Raw genomic sequence first — 24305 nt, 5'->3', positions numbered from 1 at the left:
TGTGAACTGTCCTACAGCCTGGCGGAAGAGGCGGGGGGATGAGCTCGTCCTAGGCCCGCCCAGAGAGAGTGTTGCGCATGCGTATGGGCGTGCTCTCGTCACTTAGGCGCCGGTCCCGAGAAGGGGCGGGGCCGGCTCTCCGCGCCGGAAGGGGGCTGACTGGGCGGTGCCGGGAGGCGGAGGTGGCGGCTGCGCGCGCGCGTGCGAACGAGGAACGCCGCGAGGGCCGGGGCGGGGCGGGCGGGCAGGGCTGTGGGGACGACGTACGGCGACGATGGCCGCGGCGGCGGGCAGCGGCGGGCTGGGGGCGACGGCGGGCGCTGCGGGTCTGGGAGGCGCGGCGGCGGCCGCGGGCCTGGCAGTTTATCGACGGAAGGACGGGGGCCCGACCAGCAAGTTTTGGGAGAGCCCGGAGACGGTGTCCCAGCTGGATTCCGTGCGGGTCTGGCTGGGCAAGCACTACAAGAAGGTGGGTTCGCGCGCTCGTAGGGGCCGGAAGGCCACGAGACGGGGGCCGGGGGCGGCGACTGGCCTCGCGGGCTTCTGGCCACCCCTCCCCCCGCGCGCCACGAGGGACAACAAAGGCAGGCGCAGGGCCCGCCACGCCCCCGCGGTGCGCTCTCGGCGTCCGCGCGCAGGGTACTCCACTGGTCCTCCGAGCTCCGCTCTTGGGAGCCCACGCACCCCGGGCAAAAGCCCCCGCTTGCTCCTGCAGGAGCAGGTCGAGCTCAGCGACCCGGAGGGTGTGAATCTTCCTCTTTTGTTGGCTGCTTGAGGTGTGTGACCTATGATTGTTAAAACTGTCGGAGCCAGAGGGGTAAAAGCGGCAAGTTTTGTTTAGAGACTAGTCTTCAAAGTCAAGTGAGGTGACGAAGGTTTTACTATCTGCTGTTGATATGCTAAAGACGGACTATGGACGATTGTACTCGGACGTTGGTTACAGCAGGTTAAATATAATGAATTACAGTATTCATGAGAACTAATATTAAAAAATGACGGCTTTGGGCTTCCCTGGTGGCGCAGTGGTTGAGAGTCCGCCTGCCGATGCAGGGGACACGGGTTCGTGACCCGGTCCGGGAAGATCCCACGTGCCGCGGAGCGGCTAGGCCCGTGAGCCATGGCCGCTGAGCCTGCGCGTCCGGAGCCTGTGCTCCGCAACGGGAGAGGCCACAGCAGTGAGAGGCCCGCGTACCGCAAAAAAAAAAAAAAAATGACGACTTTTACTTCACTACTTCTGGTTATGTATAGTGGGAGTGCAAGAGTTAATGTTCACTTGTGGCTAATGTGAGGCCTTCCCTGAGAACCCCATTCATGTTAGATCACCCCGCTTCATATCACCTTTGTTTTCATACCACTTTTTTTTTTTTTTTTTTGCGGTACGCGGGCCTCTCACTGCTGTGGCCTCTCCCGTTGCGGAGCACAGGCTCCGGACGCGCAGGCTCAGCGGCCATGGCTCACGGGCCTAGCCGCTCCGCGGCATATGGTATCTTCCCGGACCGGGACACGAACTCGTGTCCCCTGCATCGGCAGGCGGACTCTCAACCACTGCGCCACCAGGGAAGCCCCATACCACTTTTTGAGATTATTTTTATTTACCTGTTTGCTCTACCTTTGGAATGTAAGTTCCGCTGAGTCAGTGGTATTAAAAGTTGTAAGTTAGCCTCTTGTTTATAACAAATGTTTTTTTAGCGTCCCCTTTATGTAACTATTTAGGAATGACTCCCTTAGAAGGTGTAAGGACGCAGACTGCCAAAAATACTCTGCCCCCAAATTTCCGGAACACCCTTTTCAGTTCTCTACTTCCCCCGTTGTGGACCATAACCCTGGGGCAAGGACCTTGTTAGGCCTGTTCACTACAACGTGTCCCGGAACGTGTTTGATCCTCATTGCCTTGCTCTTAGTAGTTGCTTAGTAAATATTTGTTGGAATGAATGAAAAGATAGTCTAGGAACCTACTCATTTGCGGTGTACAACGCAGTGGAGCCTATCAGCTTTTGGAAGTTGTTAGGCATGGACAGGGATCTTGGGTGCTTTTGCGTTCCATTGTGGTACTCTCAGAAATGACCATTCCTTATCTGAGGTTTTAGGAAGTGAGAAGCGATATATATTTTTATTTACAATATATTTTTTGATTCTTTGACTTTTCCCCCCCTGAAATTTTGCAGTCACATTTGGGATTGTAGCTTTTTCTCATTTACATGTAGGTAAACAAGAATATTGTTTTCCCTTGTACAATGGGAAATTGGTCACTTTTTTGGTGTTGGCAGTAGAGCTTCTGGTAGTAGCTAAGGGAGTTGAATATATTTATATTATTAAAGTATTGTTTATCATGTGCCCTTCAGCCAGTACTTTGGGTCTTAAATTAATATACCTTAATGTATTTTTCCCCCCAGTCTGGATTTTATACCCCAGTTTTATTGAGATATAATTGACATATAATATTGTATGACTTTATCAGTGTAGCTTTAACAAAGAGAAATAGGAGGAATATTCCTTTGGATAGCAAGGAAGGGAAAAGAAAAAGGGAAATACAGTAATAGTAATTTCTACCTCTCCAAACTCTGTGCATCTATTTGTGCCCAATTTTAAGAGGGCAGCTTTAGGCTTGGATAATCTTTAAGAGGTTTGTTTGGGTGGGTGAGGAACTGGCTGTGAGGCTGATTGCAGGATTTGTCCCAAAGTGTTGAAGACAGTAGGCTAATGTTGGCTCAGTGTGCCTGAGGCCTTAAAGACAAAATTAAAGTTAGGTTTGACCTCTCAGAGTTTCATAAAGCTAGAGTGTGTTTCTTGGGCCTACTCAGATTAAGAATTGTATATCCCTTGGGCCTGACAGTCAGAATCCTATCAGCCTCTGAGAGTGGTGTTGGTGTGGTGAAAATATTTACCAGAAGGTTCTTTGCTTCCTCTGTACAGGATATATCTCTACCTGGTATACACATTGATAAGATTTAACTAAACTTTTCTGTTGCATTTAATAGTGTGTTTTCAAATTCATAAATCTCAGCAAATAAATGAAATAAACATGACATTGATAGTAGCATTTTTATTGATGGGTTTATGTATGCACTCAGTGAACAACTGAACATCCACCTTACCCAGGCATTTAAAACATAAGTCACTTAAATCCTCACAGCAGTCCTGAATGATAGATATTATTTACTTCATTTTCCACATGAGAGACACCTGAGGGTGGAGATTTAAGTAACTTCTCTAAGAATTACAGTTAGGAGTGGCAAATTTGGAATTCAAAGGTCTGCCTGTCTCCAACCCCCCCCCCCCCCCGCCTTTTTTTTTTTTGGCTGCACATAATCCCTCTCTTGAAGGAACTCACAGTGTTGTGGAAAAGATAGACATAGGCACCTACTTATAAAACCCAGGTGATTTCAAATTAAAAATGAACTTCTTTGTATTGTTTTTGTCTTCTGAATGCCTATAGGAGGTGCTCAGTAAATATTTGTTCCATGAATGAATAGATTAACTAGTATAGAAACCTGTTTTTTTAGGCTTTGTTGATCCATTTGGCTTAGCAGTACAGAAAGGAGAGTGAATACTTTTTGACTGGGATGAGCTTCAACTAGCCAAAGGAGTCCAGAGGAGGTGACCACTTTAGGTACGTGGAAGCTGAAGCACAGAGAGATTAACTGTTTGCCTGAGGTTGCGTTTTCAGTCCACTAGCAGTGTGGAAGCTTGTTTATCTACCTAAGCTGCCTGCTTTGTATTACTGGGTGCATATCTTTCATCCTAACTTTGAAAGATATATTGCTATCCATAGTTCAGAGTGATTTTCAGATGATAAAACCTTGTGAAGGTGAAGTATATCTATAAGCCATTGAGTTCCCAGGTAAGTTTCTTCCCGAAGTTTGGCTTACCCCTGAAATAAGATTTAAGATTTTAGGATGATTTAAATAAAGATGCTTTGGATTTAACGAAGATTACTAAAATAGAGTAGATTGCCCAAGGAAGGCATTTCAGTGCCCTTTATATAAAGTATTTAACAGTTTAAGACTTTTCTTTTTTCCAGATGGGACATCTGCTACAATAGAATTGTTTACGGATAAGTTAAACTTTTGATACTATATTAATGTCACAGGGAATATAAAGCAGATTTATTGATAACAACTTTCCAAACATATCCTCCTAACTTTCTTAATCAAAATACTTTGAGACTAAAAAAATTTTTGTTGTCTTAAGTAAAACATTCTGTTGAACTTTTTTTTGATCAAAAGATAAAATTTTTATGACTGAAGTAGTCTATATAATTATTAAATTTTTTTCCCTTTAATCAGGATTCATTATTTTGAAAGCTATTAAGAACTTTTTATGTTTAGGTGAGATTTTTGGAAGCAGTTGAAATGAATTTATGTCTGTATGGGATAGTGGAATGAGCATTACGTTAGTTTGGAAGACGTTAGTTCAGTACTCTTGGCTGCTAATTGGTGTCATTGAGCAGATGACTTGATTTCCATGTTTTAATTTTTCATTTGTAAGTTGGGAGTAAGACTGTGACTCCCACAGACAGTTGTTCGAATCAAATGAGATAGTCCTTGAAGGTAGGATTATATAAATTTGAGGTGGTAGTGATACTTCTGCCATGTATCATTTGGTCCCCCTGCTTCATTCTTACTGGTTAAACAGAATGTTACTCTTAGAAATTTTTAAAAGTCGATTTAAAATCTTATAGTCGTACATTGACTGCCTTTTGAGACGGTATGAATCTGACATTAATTAATGTCAGATTCAATTTATTAGTTAAAAATGTCATCTCTTGCATACATTTTAATGTTTGATCATTTTTGTGGGTGATTTGGAGAAAGTAAATGGAGTTAAAAATGTTCTGTAGTTTAAAAATTGGATCTTAAAATACCTAAGATAATCATTTTGATTGGGCTTTGAACCTGGCCATCTTTATTCTGAAACTGTAGGGCTGTCCACATGAAATCTTTCTCATTCTTAATGACAATAAATGAAGCGTGTAGATAGTAGTGAAGTTTAGAATATATACAAAGCTATGTATATAAGTCATTAAAAATTACTTTTTGCTTGGAAGGTTGGTTTGTTTTTTGCTGAACAGCCTTCCTCCAAATGGTGTCTTTCAGGTTTAGGATTTGGCGCTGTTCAGTTGTCTGCAGGTATATGAAAAATAAAAAGTTACGGTTATTAATTTTTCACGTTGCTTTACCATGTGTGGAAAAACTTGCAGTACTTTATGTGATTCCTTTGAGAAGCTTGTACTTATTAAAGATTATAAAGTTATCTTGTGGGTATGTACAACGTACTGTGCCAGTTCTGTGGGTTAGACTTGAAGAGTTTATTCTTTATTAAAGGTTATACTATGTTGAGTATTACTGATTACTTTCAAAATTGAGTATTACTTATTAAAGATTTACTATGTTGAGTAAATTGGAAAAAAAATCTGATGTTAAATTTTCACTTGAAAGTTCATAGTCCTCAGAGAAGTAAACTTGGTTTTTATGGGAATTGGCATTGTAGGAAAGGGGAATTGTGAGAAGTTTTTAACATTTAAAAATTGCTTACCTGGGGGCTTCCCTGGTGGCGCAGTGGTTGAGAGTCCGCCTGCCAATGCAGGGGACGTGGGTTTGTGCCCCGGTCCGGGAAGATCCCACATGCCGCGGAGCGGCTGGGCCCGGGAGCCATGGCCACTGAGCCTGCACGTCTGGAGCCTGTGCTCCGCAACGGGAGAGGCTACAACAATGAGAGGCCCGCATACCGCAAAAAAAAAAAAGAAAAGAAAAAATTGCTTACCTGGTTTTTAACTTCTAAATTATAATAAAATGTGTTCTTTAACTGAGATATATGATAATATTTGAAGTGGATTTTTTTTTTTAAAGTCCAGTGGTTCTTAAAGTGTAGTTCCCAGTCACAGTGTCACGTGGGAACTTGTTAGAAATGCAGATTCTTGGGCCTGACTTATTGAATTAAGAGAACCATTATTTTAGACTAACAGAATTGACATCTTATGTGCTTAATTGTATGAAACTTGTTTCCAGTTTTTGGCTCATGTCTGACATATTTGTTTCACTTTGTGGCCTTAAGGAAATGTGTTTTTACAGGACACCTTTAAATTAAATAAAAGGAAGCTATTTGTAAGGATAAAAAGGAGTAGTGTACAACAGGGATAGACAGACTTTTTCTATAAAGATGAAGAGTAAATATTGAGGCTTTGCGGGCCATGCAGTCTCAGCTGCACTGCTCAACTCTGCTCTTGCAGGAAAGCAGCCATAGACAATGTGCAAATGAATGAGTGTGCTGTGTTGATAAAACTTTATTTATGGACACTGACATTTGAATTTTATGTTATATTCATGTGTCATGAAATATTATTTTTCTTTTAATTTTTTCCCAGCCATTTAAAAAATGTAAAAACCATTCTTAGCTTGTGGGCCACACAGAAACAGGCAGTAGACTGGATTTTACCAACCTTTGGTCTCGGGGATTTCATGTAAAATAAAGCATTCCGGACTCCCTGGTGGTGCAGTGGTTAAGAATCCGCCTGCCAGTGCAGGGGACACGGGTTTGTGCCCTGGTCCGGGAAGATTCCACATGCCGCAGAGCAACTAAGTCTGTGTGCCACAACTACTGAGCCTGTGCTCTAGAGCCCTCCAGCCACAACTGCTGAGCCCGCGTGCTGCAACTGCTGAGCCCGCATGCAGCAACTACTGAAGCCCGTGTGCCTAGAGCCTATGCTCCGCAACAAGAGAAGCCTCGACAATGAGAAACCCCACTCACCCCAACTAGAGAAAGCCTGGACACAGCAACGAAGACCCAGTGCAGCCAAAAATAAATAAAATTAAAAAAAATAAAAATAAAGCATTCCAACAAAATACTATTCTTCAGCAAAGTAACTGCATGCTGGCTGCTCTATTTAGAGTGGAAAGCTAACATACCTGAACAAATAAAAATTTGCGAGGATACTAAGCTTTAAGAATTGCCCTTTTATATTATGCTCTGTCTTTGATTGACAGTAGCACATCTTGAGAGCCAGTCAACTTAAGGCATAGTAATTAATGGTGGACTCTGTAGCTGATATTTTGCTGTATATGTATCACTGAGACATTATTTATTGCAAGAGAAACATTATCTTGAAATGTTGGGTGGTACTGGGAAAGAGGTTCTTTCCAGGAAGAAAACTTTAGTTTTTTTATGGAAGGAAGTATAGATGTTTTTTCCTGATCAAAATTGGAGGTTAAAAAAAAAAATTAATGATGGCTTTTCAAAGTGATAGTGAATGCTTAATACTAAGTTAAGTTTTTACATTTAATTGAACTCAGTAATTTATGCTTTCCCTGTCATGTACCCTTTATCTTTCCTTGCTGTAATGCTCGCTTGCTGTCTGTCTACCACGAATTTGGCCTTCTTGACATTATTCACATTAGCATGGATAACTTTTCGTGTACATTTGTTTTAAAAAAAATTTTATTGTGGTAAAAATCTTATAAAATTTACCATCCTAACCATTTTTAAGTGCTCACACATGTATTTTTTTTAATGCATAAAAACAGTCATGTTATTATGCTTAGAGTTCCTGTGTGTCTGGAATTTGGATGGGCACAGTAGGGCCAATTATCTCTGCTCAGTGGTGTCTGGGGCCTTGACTGGGGATGTTTGATGATTGGCGGTGACCTGACAGCTGGGGGCCACAATCACCTGGAATCATCTTTACTCATGTGTCTGGTGGTTGTGCTGTCAGTCTTCTGAACAGCAGCTGGGGACTCTCCATGTGGCCTCTCAGTGTAGCCTGGGCTTCCTCAGTATGGTGATGTCAGGGTGGTTGGACTTCATTGTTCAGGGCTCCAGAGGTGGGTGTCCCAAAAGAGCTATATGGAAGCTGCATGATCTTTTTTGATTTATCTTCAGAAGTCACACAGCATCACTTCTGTTGCATTCTAATGGTTTTAAGCGAGTCACTGAGGATGGTCCTGATTCAACATAGGAGGGCCATAGATCCCCACCTCTTGTTGAGAGGAGTATCAAAGAATTTGTGGACTTGTTTGAAAAACTGTACACAGTTGGTTCTCTGGCCACATGCGAAATATAGTGGCCAGTATGTCTCATTCCATTATATTAGGTTGGCCAGAAAGTTCGTTCGGGTTTTTCGGTTACATCTTATGGAAAAACCCGAACAAACTTTTAGGCCAATTCAGTAGCATCAGGCTCAAGTTTGAGGTCCAGGATCTCACCATCTAATTTAGGTCCGGGTGCAGATGAGAATGACACTTGGGTTTGGTTTCTTGGGCATAGTATTTCTCATTCTTAAGATCTGTTAACTGAAAGGACATGTTATCTATCCCTCCCCACGGCTCCCAGTATTTGTTTATGTAAGTGTCTCAGACACTTAAAAATCTGCCACCAGGCCAGTACTTAGGTACTGGGAAGTAAGCTAACATTGTCTTCCATTGTCTTCTGAACAGTTGCCCCAGTTTTTGAGTCTCTGTCTTTATCTTGCAGTATGTTCATGCGGATGCTCCTACCAATAAAACACTGGCTGGGCTGGTGGTACAGCTTCTCCAGTTCCAGGAAGATGCCTTTGGGAAACATGTCACCAACCCGGCCTTCACCAAACTCCCTGTAAGTACATCAGCTTATCACACTGGGACATCTTCAGTTTCTGTACTCTTGGGTGCAGCCTACAGCTCTTTATTTTGCTGCTGCTATGCTATAGAATAGGAAAAAGGAGGAATCGCTACAGAATTTTAGCTATAGAACACTTGCTTTTGAACTGTAGGAAGCATCTCTTTCAGGAGTCATTTAAAATTTGCATTAAACATCACAACAATTATTACCTAGACTTAACTGTTAACATTTTACTGTTGTAGTTTCCTTATTGTCTTTACTGTACTAAGTCTTTTCCGTTTTTTTCTCCTGTTTCAGTTCTTGTGGCTAGAATGTTGTTTCTTGGAATCTTATTATATTTTGTAGGTGGGATTCTTCTGAGCTTATGTGAGAATATGATTCTGTTCTCCTTGCAGTTGGTATTTTGACTGAAAGTTTGGCTTGGTATAGAAATATTGGGTTATGCCTTATTTCCACATTTGATTTTGTACAGAAAAATCTGATGTTACTTGTTGATATCCCCCTTTTTTTTAATTTTTGAAATTTATTTAGTTATTTATTTATGGCTGTGTTGGGTCTTCGTTGCTATGCGTGGGCTTTCTCTAGTTGCGGCGAGTGGGGGCCACTCTTCATCGTGATGCGCAGGCTTCTCGTTGCAGTGGCTTCTCGTTGCGGAGCATGGGCTCTAGGTGTGTGGACCTCAGTAGTCGTGGCATGCAGGCTCAGTAGTTATGGCTCGCCAGCTCTAGAGCGCAGGCTCAGTAGTTGTGGCGCACGGGCTTAGGTGCTCCGCGGCATGTGGAATCTTCCCGGGCTGGGGCTCGAACCCATGTCCCCTGCACTGGCAGGCGGATTCTTAACCACTGCGCCACCAGGGAAGTCCCTGATTTCCCCCTTTTTAATACTGATCTTTAAAATTCATAAATAAGTCTAGTTATCGTAAATAACGATCTGAAGACTCAATTATGTTTCTTTAGCTCAGGGAACATTCAGTCTGTTAGTCTTCTCTGCCATCCTGTATTTCTTTATATTTTTGAACTCTGATTGTACAAATACTAGATTTCCGGGAACTATCTGTCCTATATTTTCCCATAATTTTTGTCTTCCATTTCTCTGATTCGAGTTTTTGTAGTTTCCAGTCTGCTGGTTGTTGCCTCTACTGAATTTGTTATTGGTAGACCTTTTTATAAATCTCAAAAGCTTCCGATTTGTGTGTTCTTATTTCATCACTAAACTTTTAGTTTTAATAACTCACTGATTTCTCAGATATAATTGAGAATAAAAAATATTGTTTTACTGATATTGCAGTAAATCTGTTCGTTTCACTTACGGTATTTTTGCTATCCAGACATTTATTTTCATTAAGTCAAATATATGGATGTTTTTTTTTTAATCACGTTGGGAAGCTTTCTCCACTTGTAGGTGATAAAGGATTTCAGCCATGTGTTCTTCTAGTATTTGTAGAAGAACAAATTTCTACACTATTTGTAGGTGTCATTTTTTACATGTAACTCTGTTATCCATTTAGAATTTATCTTGGTATTCATTGTGAGCAGTGGATCCAGTGCTCACAAAAAAAAAAAAAAGCAGTTTTTCCATATGATCATCTGGTTAACCCAACAACGTTTATTAAAGGGTGCTGCTTTTCTGCACGATTTTTTTTTTTAAGATTTTTTTTTGATGTGGATCTTTTTTTGTTAAATTTATTTTATTTTTGGCTGTGTTGGGTCTTCGTTGCTGTGTGTGAGCTTTTCTCTAGTTGGGGTGAGCAGGGGCTACTCTTCGTTGCAGAGCATGGGCTCTGGGCGTGTGGGCTTCAGTAGTTGTGGCACGGGCTCAGTATTTGTGGTGTGTAGGCTTAGTTGCTCCGCGGCATGTGGGAACTTCCCAGACCAGGGCTCGAACCTGTGTCCCCTGCATTGGCAGGCAGATTCTTAACCACTTTGCCACCAGGGAAGCCCTGATGTGGACCATTTTTAAAGTCTTTGTTGAATTTGTTACAACATTACTTCTGTTTTATATTTTGTTTTTTTTGGCCATGAGTCATGTGGGATCTTAGCTCCCTGACCAGGGATTGAACTCACACCCTCTGCATTGGAACGTGAAGGTTTTTTTGTTTTAATAATGTTTGTTTTTATACTGCTTTTATTTTATTTTATTTTTAAAAATATTTATTTATTTATTTATTTTTGACTTAGTTGCGTCTTAGTTGCAGCACGCGGGCTCTTCCTTGTGGTGCGGGGGCTTCTCTCTAGTTGTGGCATGTGGGCTCAGTAGTTGCAGCACACGGGCTTGGTTGCCCTGTGGCATGTGGGATCTTAGTTCCCCAACCAGGGGTCGAACCCACGTCCCCTGCATTGGAAGGTGGATTCTTAACCACTGGACTGCCAGGGAAGTCCCTTCCTCACTGATTTGAGTTCAGCAAATATTTAGCATTTGATTATGTGCCAAGTTCTGAGAATTCAAGGAGTAATGCAGTGTATTGTTTGTCTTCAGGGAGCTTACTTACCCTCTAGTGACCTATATGAATAGAGCCTTTGACTTTCCTCATCTCAGGAAATGTTTTCCAAGGGAAAGGACATTTGAACTGAGTCCTGAAAGTAGAGTATGGGTTCTTTAGGGACATGCTGGAAGATTGAATTTTCAGGCAGTGATAGCAACATATAAAAGCCTAAAGGCTTTTAATGTAGTTGCAAATAGTTCAACAGGGCTAGAACTGAGGGACAGTAGGCAGAAATATGGGCCAGAATCAGTCATAAAATGACAGGTTTACTGTGTTAGAAGTGTGGCTTTTATCTTGAAAGTGATTAGGAAGCACAGCAAGGAGGTAGAACTCTGTGATTTTTTTTTTGTGTGTGTGGGAAGGGTGGGTTGTGGGGCTGAAATAAGAAAGAATTGACTGGGATGACTCCACTGAGCAGATTGCTTTCTCACTAAGGTGGAAGCTAGAGTATAAAAGCAGGTTTCTGGAGAAAGGTACTCAGTTTAGTCTGTGTTGAGGTTGGCTCTCCTGTAGGTACCTCAGGTTTAGAAATCCCTATAGGTAGTTGGAAATGAGATCTGGAGTTCAAGAGAACAGATTGAATTAGAGGAAGAGATTTGGGAATTACTGGGTACTGGTTGAATTCACATTTGCAGAGCAAGATCATTCCTTTTATTTTAATTATTTTTTAGCTAATGCTTTCAAAATACCTATTTCTTAATATGTGATTTAAGTTATATATATTTGTAGTATATTGGTATTATAGTAAGTACATGCATATAATTTATAAATACATTGTTAGATATTGGAGGTACTTGCTCATTTTTTAATAAATGGGAACTACTCTACTGGATAATCGGCATATTTCATTTTCTGAACTATGTGACCAATTGAGGTTTTTGGGTAACTTAAAATTAATTGAAAGTAAAAATTTGCAAGAATAGTATAAAGAACTTTCACTTTCATTTAGAATCCCCAATTTTTAGCATTTAACCACATTTGCTTTATCATTGTCTTTTTCTCTACATGTTTGGGCATATTATTCTGAATCATTTGAAAGCTCCATGTTCCTTTACCTCCAAATACTTGAGTGTTTATTTCCTGTTCTCTTATATTATCAACTGGATTAGAGTTATCAAATCAGGAACTGGTTGAAGTTTTCATCATTTAAAACACTGTAATATAATACAGATTATATTTTATCAAGTATAAAATCATTTAGAATAAAATTTACATGTAACTTTATATGAAGTATTATATGTAAGGTGATTCACATTGTGTTTTTGGTATTTCTAATTAGGATTGTATGAGTGTCTTAAAAAATAGTATTTACAAGGGACTTTATTTGTGGAATATTTAACTCCAGGGAAGTAAACCATTATTGTTTTTCCAGATTTTAAAGATTAGAGAAGAATATTTTTAGGAATAAACCAGAATTAAAAATAATTCATGACTTAGTGCCAGTGGTACCAGATGTACTTCTTTTTCTCAGAATAGTGTTTAGCTTTTTTCAAAATGAAAGGGATTGATATAATGTGTAATGGTGTAAAACAAAAATGGAGGAGAGAGACAATAAAGCAGAGAATGTTTTAGTGAAACATGTAAGCTATTTACCTTAAAAAGCTTTTTTTCCTGAATAAACTGGACTGGTGTAGGAGTTCACTGTTTGGGCTGTTTGTTTTTTGATTTTTTAAAAATCAAAATGGAACTTTATGTACTAACTTACTAAGTCATATTGGATATTAAACAGCTGGCTCAACATAGAGTAGGTTCTATCTAGTGCTAATTGAGAAGTTAGAAAGATTTAGGGGAAAAAAGTACTTTGTAAGGCTAACAATATATTGCATAGGCAAACATAATATGAATTGAAATATTTTTTACCTCCACAAGTAAAAATTGTTGTTATTCCATAATCCCTTGAAGACTTAGTACATTTGCATGCATAACACAAACATAATTGTAACTACAGGCATATAGACTATAGACAATTTTGTATTCTACTTTTTAATTTATATTTTATTTATTTATTAAAAAAACTTTATTACGGTATAGTTGATTTACAATGTTGTGTTAGTTTCAGTTGTACAGCATAGTGATTCAGTTATATATATGTGTGTGTGTGTGTGTATATATATATATATATATATACACACACATATATATATATTCATTCTTTTTCAGATTCTTTTCCCATGTAGGTTATTATAGAAAATTGAGTGGAGTTCCCACTGCTATACAGTAGGTCCTTGCTGGTTATCTATTTTAAGTTCATTTATATCATTTTTAAATTTTATTTTATTTTATTTATTTATTTATTCATTTTGGTTGCCCCAGGTCTTAGCTGCGGCACGCAGGATCTTCATTGCGGCATGTGGGGTCTTTAGTTGTGGCATGCGGACTTCTTAGTTGCAGCATGAGAACTCTTAGTTGTGGCATGCATGTGGGATCTTTTTCCCCAGCCAGGTATCGAACCTGGGCCCCATGCACTGGGAGCGCAGGGTCTTAGTCACTGGACCACCAGGGAAGTCCCTATATCATTTTTTTTTTTGCGGTTCGCGGGCCTCTCACTGTTGTGGCCTCTCCCGTTGCGGAGCACAGGCTCAGCAGCCATGGCTCACGGGCCCAGCCGCTCCGCGGCATGTGGGATCTTCTCGGACCGGGGCACGAACCCGTGTCCCCTGCATCGGCAGGTGGACTCTCAACCACTGCACCACCAGGGAAGCCCCCTATATCATTTTTTTAAATTAGATTGCACATATGAGTGATATCATATGATATTTGTCTTTCTCTGTCTGACTTCACTCAGTATGAAAATCTCTAGGTCCATCCACATTGCTGCAAATGGCATGATTTCGTTCTTTTTTTATAGGTAAGTAATATTCCGTTGTATATATATACTATATTTTATTTATCCATCCACCTGTCAATGGATATTAAGTTGCTTCCATGTCTTGGTTATTGTAAATAGTGCTGCAGTGAACATTGGAGTTCATATATCTTTTTTTTTTTTTTTTAATAAATTTATTTATTTATTTTTGGCTGTGTTGGGTCTTCGTTTCTGTGCGAGGGCTTTCTCCAGTTGCGACGAGCGGGGGCCACTCTTCATCGCGGTGCGCGGGCCTCTCACTTTTGCGGCCTCTCCCGTTGCGGAGCACAGGCTCCAGATGTGCAGGCTCAGTAGTTGTGGTTCACGGGCTTAGTTGCTCCGCGGCATGTGGGATCTTCCCAGACCAGGGCTCGAACCTGTGTCCTCTGCATTGGCAGGCAGATTCCCAACCACTGTGCCACCAGGGAAGCCCCATATATCTTTTTGAATTATGGTTTTCTTTGGATATATACACAGAAGTGGGATTGCTGTATCATGTGGTAGTTCTAATTTTAGTTTTTTAAGGAACCTCCATGCTGTTCTCTGTAGTGGCTGTACCAATTTACATTCCCACCAACAGTGTAGGAGGGCTCTGTTTTCTCCACATCCTCTCCGGTATTTATTGTTTGTAGACTTTTTTTTTTCTTTTGCCTATGCAGGCCTCTCACTGTTGTGGCCTCTCCCGTTGCGGAGCACAGGCTCCGGACGCACAGGCCCAGCGGCCGTGGCTCACGGGCCTAGCCACTCCACGGCATGTGGGATCCTCCCGGACCAGGGCACGAACCCATGTCCCCTGCATCGGCAGGCGGACTCTCAACCACTGCGCCACCAGGGAAGCCCTGTTTGTAGACTTTTTGATGATGGCCGTTCTGACTGGGGTTAGGTAATACGTCATTGCAGTTTTGATCTGCATATCTCTGATAATTAGTGTGTATCCTTGCCTCTTTCGTCATGTCTTAATTGACCATAGGTGCATGGGTTGTATTCTGCCTTTTAAAATAGATCATAAGGGGACTTCACTGGTGGCGCAGTGGTTAAGTGTCCGCCTGCCAATGCAGGGGACACGGGTTTGAGCCCTGGTCCAGGAGGATCCCAAATGCCGTGGAGCAACTAAGCCCGTGCGCCACAAGTACTGAGCCCGCGTGCTACAACTACTGAAACCTGCGTGCCTAGAGCCTGTGCTCCACAACAAGAGAAGCCACTGCAATGAGAAGCCTGCGCATCGCAACAAAGAGTAGCCCCCGCTCACCGCAACTAGAGAAAGCCTGTGCGCAGCAACAAAGACCCAGCTTAGCCAAAATAAATACTTTAAAAAAAAGAATAAAATTTCATTTTACTTTATTTTTTTTATTGAGGTATAGTTGATTTACAATTTGTTAATTACTGTTGTACAACAAAGTGATTCAGTTATGCACACATATATTCTTTTTTTATATTTTCTGTTATGACTTATCCTGGGATATTGAATATAGTTCTCTGTGCTGCTGAATATAGTTCTCTGACCTTGTTGTTTATCCATTCTATATATAAAAGCTTACATCTGCTAACCCCCCCAAAATATGGAACACTTCACAAATTGCGAGTCATCCTTGTGCAGGGGCCATGCTAATCTTCTCTGTATTGTTCCGATTTTAGTATGTGCTGCCGCAGCAAGCACTCCTGTAACTTTATTTTTAAGCATTATTATGGGTTTTGGAGATCAGCACTAAAATATGGTTGTCTTTAATACGACTTCAGTCAGAAGTCTTGATAGACTTTAAAACCAGTTGATTTTGCCTAAAATAAAGCTCATTCATTTCTTTTTTTTAAAAATTAACTTTATTTTTTGGGCTGTGCCGGGTTTTAGTTGCGGCACGTGGGATGTCTCCTTGAGGCGTGGGCTCAATAGTTGTGGCGCACGGGCTTAGTTGCCCTGTGGCATGTGGGATCTTAGTTCCCCCAACAGGGATTGAACCTGCGTCCTCTGCATTGGAAGGTGGATTTTTAACTACTGGACCACCAGGGAGGTCCCTCATTCATTTTTTTTTAAATTTAATTTAATTTATTTATTTTTGGTTGCATTGGGTCTTTGTTGCTGCATGTGGGCTTTCTCTAGTTGTGGCGAGTGGGGGCTACTCTTCATTGCGGTGCGCGGGCTTCTCATTGCGGTGGCTTCTCTTTGTTGCAGAGCATGGGCTCTAGGTGCGTGGGCTTCAGTAGTTGTGGCGTGTGGGCTCAGTAGTTGTGGCTTGTGGGCTCTAGAGTGCACACTTAATAGTTGTGGCGCATGGGCTGAGTTACTCCGCGGCATGTGGGATCTTCCCGGACCAGGACTCGAACCTGCGTCCCCTGCATAGGCAGGTGGATTCTTAACCACTGTGCCACCACGGAAGCCCTCTTATTCATTTCTTTTCTTTTTTTTTTTAAATAAATGTATTTATTTTATTTGTCTTTAGCTATGTTGGGTCTTCATTGCTGCGCATGGGCTTTCTCTAGTTGTGGCAAGCAGGGGCTACTCTTCGTTGAGGCGCTCAAGCTTCTCATTGCGGTGGCTTCTCTTGTTGCGGAGCACAGGCTCTAGGATTGTGGACTTAAGTATTTGTGGCACATGGACTCAGTAGTTGTGGCTTGCAGGCTCAGTAGTTGTGGCACGTGGGCTTAGTTGCTCCATGACATGTGGGATCTTCCCAGACCATGGATTGAACCTGTGTCCCCTGCATTGGCAGGCAGATTCTTAACCACTGCACCACCAGGGAAGCCCTCATTCATTTCTTAAATTGAAATAATGTAAGATACCGAATCTCCACCAAATAGTTTCTTGAGCCAGGTGTTATGGGAAGAGCCCTGAGCTTAGGAATTAAATAGCCATATCCTACCACTCTGCAACCTTGTGTGAAGGCACTTCGACCTGTAGTACCATTTCTGGGAACGTGTTCCTTGCCCTGCTGATCTCATGGCATAGTTGTTAGAATCACATGATGTGTGATAATGAAAGCTCTTTGAGAAATTAGAAGTAGTATATAGTACTTTAAGACATAAAAAGTAGTTTGCTGACTTGTGTAGCAAAAGTGGTTTTGGTAAGAGTAAAAATGTACATGTAAGGCATACATATTATTTAAACATTTATTATACTTCTTTGCGGTGCGCGGGCCTGTCACTGCTGTGGCCTCTCCCGTTGCGGAGCACAGGCTCCAGATGCACAGGCTCAGCGGCCGTGGCTCACGGACCCACCCGCTCCGCGGCATGTGGGATTCTCCTGGACCGGGGCACGAGCCCGTGTCCCCTGCATCGGCAGGCGGACTCTCAACCACTGCGCCACCAGGGAAGCACTCAAATCCAGTTCTTAAGGAAGGTCCCAAAGAGCGATGTCTTCTTGTTTCTCTTCAACTTATGTTCCAGACATAGTGTATTTTGTGTAAATGAGCTGTGAACCTGAGAACTAACAGAATGCTGTAGTGCCCTTTGAATTAAAGCCAGAGTTTTCAGTTGAACATTGATAAGACTTGCTTTACCTTCTTACTCACTGCAAGTGTTTAGTATATATTTATTGGTTGATGTACCTTTGCTGTGATGTTAGTAACTGTCTCAAAGACAGGGAGAGTGGAAGGCTCTTTAAAAAAAATAAGCTAGAGAACCGAACCGTATTTACTTTCTGAAATTAAGCTTTTCTTAAAATATCTACAAAAATGTAAAGCGCAGTACTGACTGATTTTAAAGCAACTATCAGAACTCAGTGAAATGATTATTACTCTTCAAAAGGAAATATGTTGTGGAGATTGATACACATAGTTTCAAGGGACTATCATTAAAATTTTTGGAATTGATTTTCAAATTGTCATAGGAACGTATATAGGGTTTTTATATCTATCTTTGGTGGAATGTAATGAATACTTCAGGGTAAAATTTGTTGTCAAAGCCAGTTCTAATAATAAGGTCATGTGATTGAACTGGGTAGTACAATTTTGGGACATTTTAAACAAGTCACAGTCTGTAGGCTATCTCTCACTGATACTTTGGAATTGCTACCCATTAAGCGTGACTGACTTCATGGCAGGAATTCTCATGAACTTGGTCAGTCTGGTGTAGAGGAAAGGATGGGAGTTTGAGGACTGTCACTTCAATGATCTGTTTCCTTTATTTGAGTCAATAAACCATGCTTTGTGCTAAATAAATTTTAGGGAAAAGAAAGTTAATAAGAAAGGGCTTAGAGTTGTTAGAAAAAGGAGTTGGATCTGATCCTTGGTTTTATAATTGTTCCCTTCAGAGTACCTGAGTGGCAGGAATAAATGGGCAGGTCTAAGAGGAATCTGTTGTCTTCAAATTTTTCACTTTGAACAGTTTTTCCTGATAGACTTCTTTTTGAGCTTTCTACTCCTGAAAGTGTTCTGTGGCAAAGAAGCATTAGAAAACTAGGAATCAGTGAACATTATGGTCCCTACAGGTTTAAGTATTTTATTATCTGTATCTGAGAATGGTATTGTTTTGCCAAGATCATGCTAAATTCTAGGACTTTCTGGAAAGGGGGAGGAAAAGACCAAGATTAGCATGTAAGTCTGAGAAGCAAGAACAAAAGTACTTCTGGAGACAAATCACTCATCTTAGTCACCACAGGAGTGATACTACACTCTTGGAGTGACTGGAGAAGTTCCTGATGTCCATGGGGTCCAATCTAGCAGGGAGCGCAAAACTGTAGAGACTTCAGACTGCAGCCTGGATCTCCTTAGAACAAGGATATTGTCTTACAAATACAGTTATCAAATTTAGGAAGTTTAACATTGACACAATACCATTATCTACTATATAATCTGTCTTCACATTTCAGTAATTATCTCAGAAATGTATCTTATAAGATCTAAACCAAGATCCCACATTTTAGTTATATCTCTTTAGTCTTGATTAATTTGAAATAGTTCAGCCTGTCTTTGTCATTCATGACTTAAATTTTTAACCACTGGACCGCCTGTTCTTCATAACTTAAATTTTTGAAGCATATAGAATATGTTAGATTTGGAAAATTCTTCCATGTTATTACTTGTAGTTGCAGTTTGTTCATTCTGGTTACTGTTTAAGGGTTTGGCAAATTTTTTCTTAAAGGGACAGATGGTAAATATTTTAGGCTTGCAGGTATATGGACTCTGTCACAGCTACCCAACTCTGTTGTAGCATAAAAAGCAGCCGAAGACAATTACCTACATGAGTAGGTGTGACTGTGTTCAAATGAAAATTTAAAAACTGGGCAGCTTGGTCATAATTTAGTATCCCTTGCTGCATAGTATTTCACTATGGGCATACTGCACAATTTATTTATCCATTCTACCATTGATGGGTTTTTGGGGTTATTTCCAGTTTAGGGCTATTGCAAATAGTGCTGCTGTGAATATTTTTGCATATATCTTCTGGTAAACATAGGTATTTATGTCAGTTACACTCCCACATGTGGAATTGCTGGGTCACAGGGGGTGCATGTTCAGCTTTAGCAGATATGGCCAGTTTTCCTGAACCCTTGTGCCAATTTATACTCCCACATGCAGTGTACAGTGTACAAGGGTTCTAATACTCTACTTTCTCACCAATGTTTGTAAGTTGTCTGTCTTTTTAATTTTAGTTTTTTGGTGGATTTGTGGTGATACACATTGTTTTGTAGTTGCTGATAACTAATGAAGTTGAGCACCCTTTTATATTTTGCACCATTGGGCTGTTCTTTTCTGTTTTTTACCAGTTTTTTTAAAAAATTAATTATTTTTGGCTGCGTTGGGTGTTCATTGCTGTGCGCGGGCTTTCTCTAGTTGCGGCGAGCAGGGCCTACTCTTCGTTGTAGTGCGCGGGCTTCTCATTGCAGCGGCTTCTCTTGTTGCGGAGCACGGGCTCTAGGTGCATGGGCTCCAGTAGTTGTGGCACGCAGGCTCGGTAGTTGTGGCTCGTGGGCTCTAGAGTGCAGGCTCAGTAGTTGTGGTGCACAGGCTTAGTTGCTTCGCGGCATGTGGGATCTTCTCGGATCAGGGCTTGAACCTGTGTCCCCTGCAATGACAAGCAGATTCTTAACTACTGCACCACCAGGGAAGCCCCTGATGTGTTTCTCGAAGCTGAGGATTTATATCCTTTAAAATTTCTAAGAAACTTTAGCTTTTATTCTCCTGTGTCTAGTTGTCTAATTTTCTGTCAGCTGTGCTTTTACTTTCATTGGATGTTATTTGTTCTACGGGTTACATATATATATTTCTCAAGTCTTTCTCTCTTTTTAGTGTCCTTAATCACTTTATGTATTCTAATTTTACAAGCCCTGTCATGTTGTTTCTATTATCTAAAAATGTTAGGATTCTAATCTTGCTGTTAGCTTTGTCTGTTGACTTAAAAACACTTAAATTATGTTTGAATTGTGGCCTTTCAGTTCTCTTTCAGTGGAAGTTTATTTGGGAATCCTGTTGACCTGGGTTGAGAATTTGCTCAGTAAGGCACTTCAGAAGACCCGCCAATTTTAGGACCAATTCTTTTTTTTTTTTTTTTTTTTTTAGCTGCACCGTTCAGTATGCGGGATCTTAGTTACCTGATCAGGGATGCATCCTGTGCCCCCTGCATTGGAAGTGTGCAGTCTTAACCACTGGACGACCAGAGAAGTCCCTAGGACCAATTCTTATGTTAATTTGGCATGGGGTTCCTAGACTAAGTATTGATAGTGTACGTCTCCAACTCAAATTATCTTGAGGCGGAAGCTTGTTTTCCTCCTTAGTTTTTAGCTAGCAGATATTTTTTCTAGCTTATCCTTTCCCTAATGGTGTAACCTGTTTATACCCCTGGTGTTATGTGTGTATGTGTGTGGTAGGTGATTGTCTTAGTTCTAATGTCCTCACTTGCATAGGTCTGTAGTCTTACTTCCTGACTCTGTAGAGAAACTCAAACCCTAGCATTTAGGTTATCAAGGTTGATATTACTTACCTATTTAATCCCATTATCCCCAGCCTCCTGTCACCCTAGAATTTTAGTTTTTAACTCAACAAAATTGCCACTTTGACTTTTTTTTTTTTTTTTGCGGTATGCGGGCCTCTCACTGTTGTGGCCTCTCCCGTTGCGGAGCACAGGCTCCGGACGCGCAGGCTCAGCGGCCACGGCTCATGGGCCCAGCTGCTCCGCGGCATGTAGTATCTTCCCGGACCGGGGCACGAACCCGTGTCCGCTGCATCGGCAGGCGGACTCTCAACCACTGCGCCACCAGGGAAGCCCCACTTTGACTTTGAATTTTTTTTTTTTCTTATTTTTGTCCCTGGGGATTTGTTCTCCTTCTAATTCAGCTACACATTTAAAATAATGTCTGTATTTTTTATCCAGCATATATTTTTAGTGGTAGGGTTTTCTGGTTATTTAGTCTGCCATATTGCTAGAGCCATTAACACCTTTTCATCTGTAAAATGGGGTGAAGACAGTGAACTTGTGAGGAGTAAATGAGGTAATATATATAAAGTGCCTCTTGGTAAATTCTCAGTAACTGGCAGTAATTATAATACTTTTCTCCTCAAGAATAAGAATACTACACCAGTGATTACCTATGATTAGAGGTGATAATTATAACACTATTATCATTTCTTTTATTAATAAGCTTGGGAAATGTTTCTAGAAAGCATTATTTTAACTCAAAGCAGTTAAAATACGTAAAGAAACTTACGGAATGTTTAGTGTCATTGTACTTTGTGAGGTAAAATGATTCTGGACTCTAAGTGATAGGTTTTTTCCCCCGTAACTGTTTTCAATTTATGAAGATGACTATGATTTTCTGTGAACATTCTTGGTTTCTGGCTCATGTTCAGTTTCTGCTCCTTTATTCACTTCCTCACATCCGCTTTCTGGCACAGTCATTCATTGATTAATAGACCCAAACATGGCACATAAATGTGTATATTCTCCTCACACAAATGTATACCATTGTTGTCCTTTTTACTGCACGTTGGCACTACCTTGTCTTTAATGAAAAAGTCAAAAAATAAAGAAATAAGGACACTACGGCACAAGTTTAAAGCACTTTTAAGTATTGCAGTTAGGTTTATCTTTTTTAAGGTTTACTCAGCTCAGCAGAATTTTAAGTGGGCTGTATAAATAGGTAGGATGAGACCACTTTATATACATCCAGAATAAGATTAGATTAAATTTCCAATTTAGTCAGAGATGTAGCAGCTTATCAAAAGCAGTGTGGTCACACAACTGTGACCACAGTTGAGAGCTGTCCCTGACCCCCACAGTCTCTAATTGGGGTAAGCAGCTGCTTAGATAACTCACCAAAGGCAGGCTGCCTTTGCTGGCTCTGGAAGGCTCAAGTTTCGGTACCCTATTATTCTTTAGGTTTTTCAGTACTAATGAAGAGGAATTTACTCTTAACAATCTGGCTTCTTTAGAGAATGTTTAAGAACTTGAGCTCTAATATTTGAACCACATCCAGCGGCAGCTTGAGCAGGCCCTCTTCAGGGTGAGTGTAGTTGGGATGAGGATTGAATGAGGAAGTACACTCAGGGGCCAGTGGGTGTCCCTGAGAGGTCTCTCGTCTCTGCCTCCAGCTTTCCATCCCCTGACTCTGGTCTACTACACTTTTATGTGGGTGATACTGATACTGAGCTTGTCAGGAGGACCGGAATCCCAAATCCATTTCCATGAAAGCTCTAAGAATCCTTGATGTATGACGAAGTCCCTATTTGTTCTTTTGTTTCTTTTGCCACATTTTTAAGAATGTTTTTCTTATTGCACTTTATTACTGGAACTAGTACTCTTGACAGGTTTGTGAGTCTCCTCCCTCTTCCTGTTTATTCAGATCTTACCATTAGAAAATTGAAGGTCTGTTTTCTACCTCTTCATTCATCACTTGTCCCTATAGTTTTTGATAGAAGTTATTTTGTCTGTCTTGAGCATATATCTGATAATATTTTAATTTCTCAAATTAATCTGTCTAGAAATTGACTATAACCTTAAATTACATGTAGAGATGTTTTATTGTGATCTGCTCAACATATATTTTTCAGTAGCTTGGATCTGAATTTTTAAATGATTTTAGTACAGTAGAACTGTTGAGAAAATTTTTATGGATTACCTACATTGTCAGGTACTCCGCTGAATATTGATGTTAAAATTTGAATAAGACACTATTCCTGTCCTCAAGGAGTTTGAATAACAGATAAATCTATAAACCAGTTATTTCTGTATTACGCTGCGAGTGTTGTGCATGTGTGCAATAGTGATATGCCCATGTGGTTGGCGAGAACATTTTATCTCAATCTCTGGGCAGTTCAGAGAAGGATTAGTAGGAGAACTAAGTCTCATTCTACTTTAGTAGGTACCTTAGCACATTATTCTAGTTCAAGTGCCAACATTACAAAATTGTAATGTCTTATACATTTTCTCAGATAAATAAGTTGTCAGTGATAAGACTTGCACCCAGATGCTTCTGTTTAGAATATGTAATGCAGCTTTTGAGATGTACCAGGAATAGTGTAGGGCAAAAAATTAGGAACTCAGAAACCCATGTAATGTTTAAAAAGCAACGAGATAACCAGACTGATCTGTGAGGCTTACTTGTCTGTTTAATTTGGAAGAGCTCATCTTAGTGATTCTTAATATTTCTTATTTTAAAACATGCTATTTATTTATTTTTAACTGTAGTAAAATAAACATAACAAAATTTACCATTTTAGTCATTTTTAAGTGTATAGTTCAGTGGCATTAAGTACATTTACGTTGTTGTGTAACTGTTACTACTATCCATCACCAGAACTTTGTCATTTTTGTAAATTGAAAACTCTGTACCCGTGAAACAATAACTTCCATTCCTGTCTCTCCAGACCCTAGCAACCACCATTTCTGTTTTTTGTCTCTCTTAATATTTGATATCATATTTTTTTTACATTATATTATTTTGTAATAATAGTTTTCAAAGGAAAAAATGAATGGTGTATATATATATATATATATATATATATATTTTTTTTTTTTTTTGCCGTACGCGGGCCTCTCACTGTTGTGGCCTCTCCCGTTGCGGAGCACAGGCTCCGGACGCACAGGCTCAGCGGCCATGGCTCACGGGCCTAGCCACTCCGCGGCATGTGGGATCTTCTGGACCGGGGCACGAACCCGTGTCCCCTGCATCGGCAGGCGGACTCTCAACCACTGTGCCACCAGGGAAGCCCTGAATGGTATATTTTTAACACTTCACCTTTTTTTTTTTTTTTTACTGTTTTATATTTATTTTATTTATTTTCTTTATCTTTTTGGCTGTCGGGTCTTAGTTGCGGCATGCGGGGTCTTCGTTGCAGCATGCAGGATCTTTCATTGCGGTGTGGGCTCTTTGTGGCGTGTGGGCTTCTCTCTAGTTGTGGTGCGTGGTTTTTAGAGTGCGTGGGCTCTGTAGTTTGTGGCACGTGGGCTCTCTCATTG

At 40.7% G+C, this 24305-nt stretch overlaps 1 protein-coding gene and 1 pseudogene across 4 annotated transcripts in view; one reads left to right on the top strand and one right to left on the bottom strand.

The window, feature by feature from the left end:
* Positions 1 to 255: 255 nt before the first annotated feature.
* The window catches only part of SMARCC1 (SWI/SNF related, matrix associated, actin dependent regulator of chromatin subfamily c member 1), a 179948-nt gene continuing 155898 nt past the window's right edge, over positions 256 to 24305 (top strand). For 3 of the 4 annotated variants that reach the window (XM_067754182.1, XM_067754181.1, XM_067754183.1), the window contains exons 1-2: positions 256 to 469; positions 8467 to 8586. In XM_067754182.1, coding sequence (XP_067610283.1) covers positions 275 to 469; positions 8467 to 8586 — 315 coding nt within the window. In that variant the 5' untranslated portion in view covers positions 256 to 274. Of the gene's footprint in view, positions 470 to 638; positions 777 to 8466; positions 8587 to 24305 lie in introns of those variants that run through there. The other variant, XM_067754184.1, reaches the window with a different exon arrangement.
* Positions 15473 to 15570, bottom strand: LOC137233217 (U6 spliceosomal RNA; annotated as a pseudogene).

This window comes from Pseudorca crassidens, chromosome 10, assembly GCF_039906515.1.
Source record: "Pseudorca crassidens isolate mPseCra1 chromosome 10, mPseCra1.hap1, whole genome shotgun sequence".
Taxonomy (NCBI): domain Eukaryota; kingdom Metazoa; phylum Chordata; class Mammalia; order Artiodactyla; family Delphinidae; genus Pseudorca; species Pseudorca crassidens.
The sequence above is the reverse complement of the archived record's forward strand: the minus strand, read 5'-3'. Positions and strand labels throughout refer to the sequence as shown.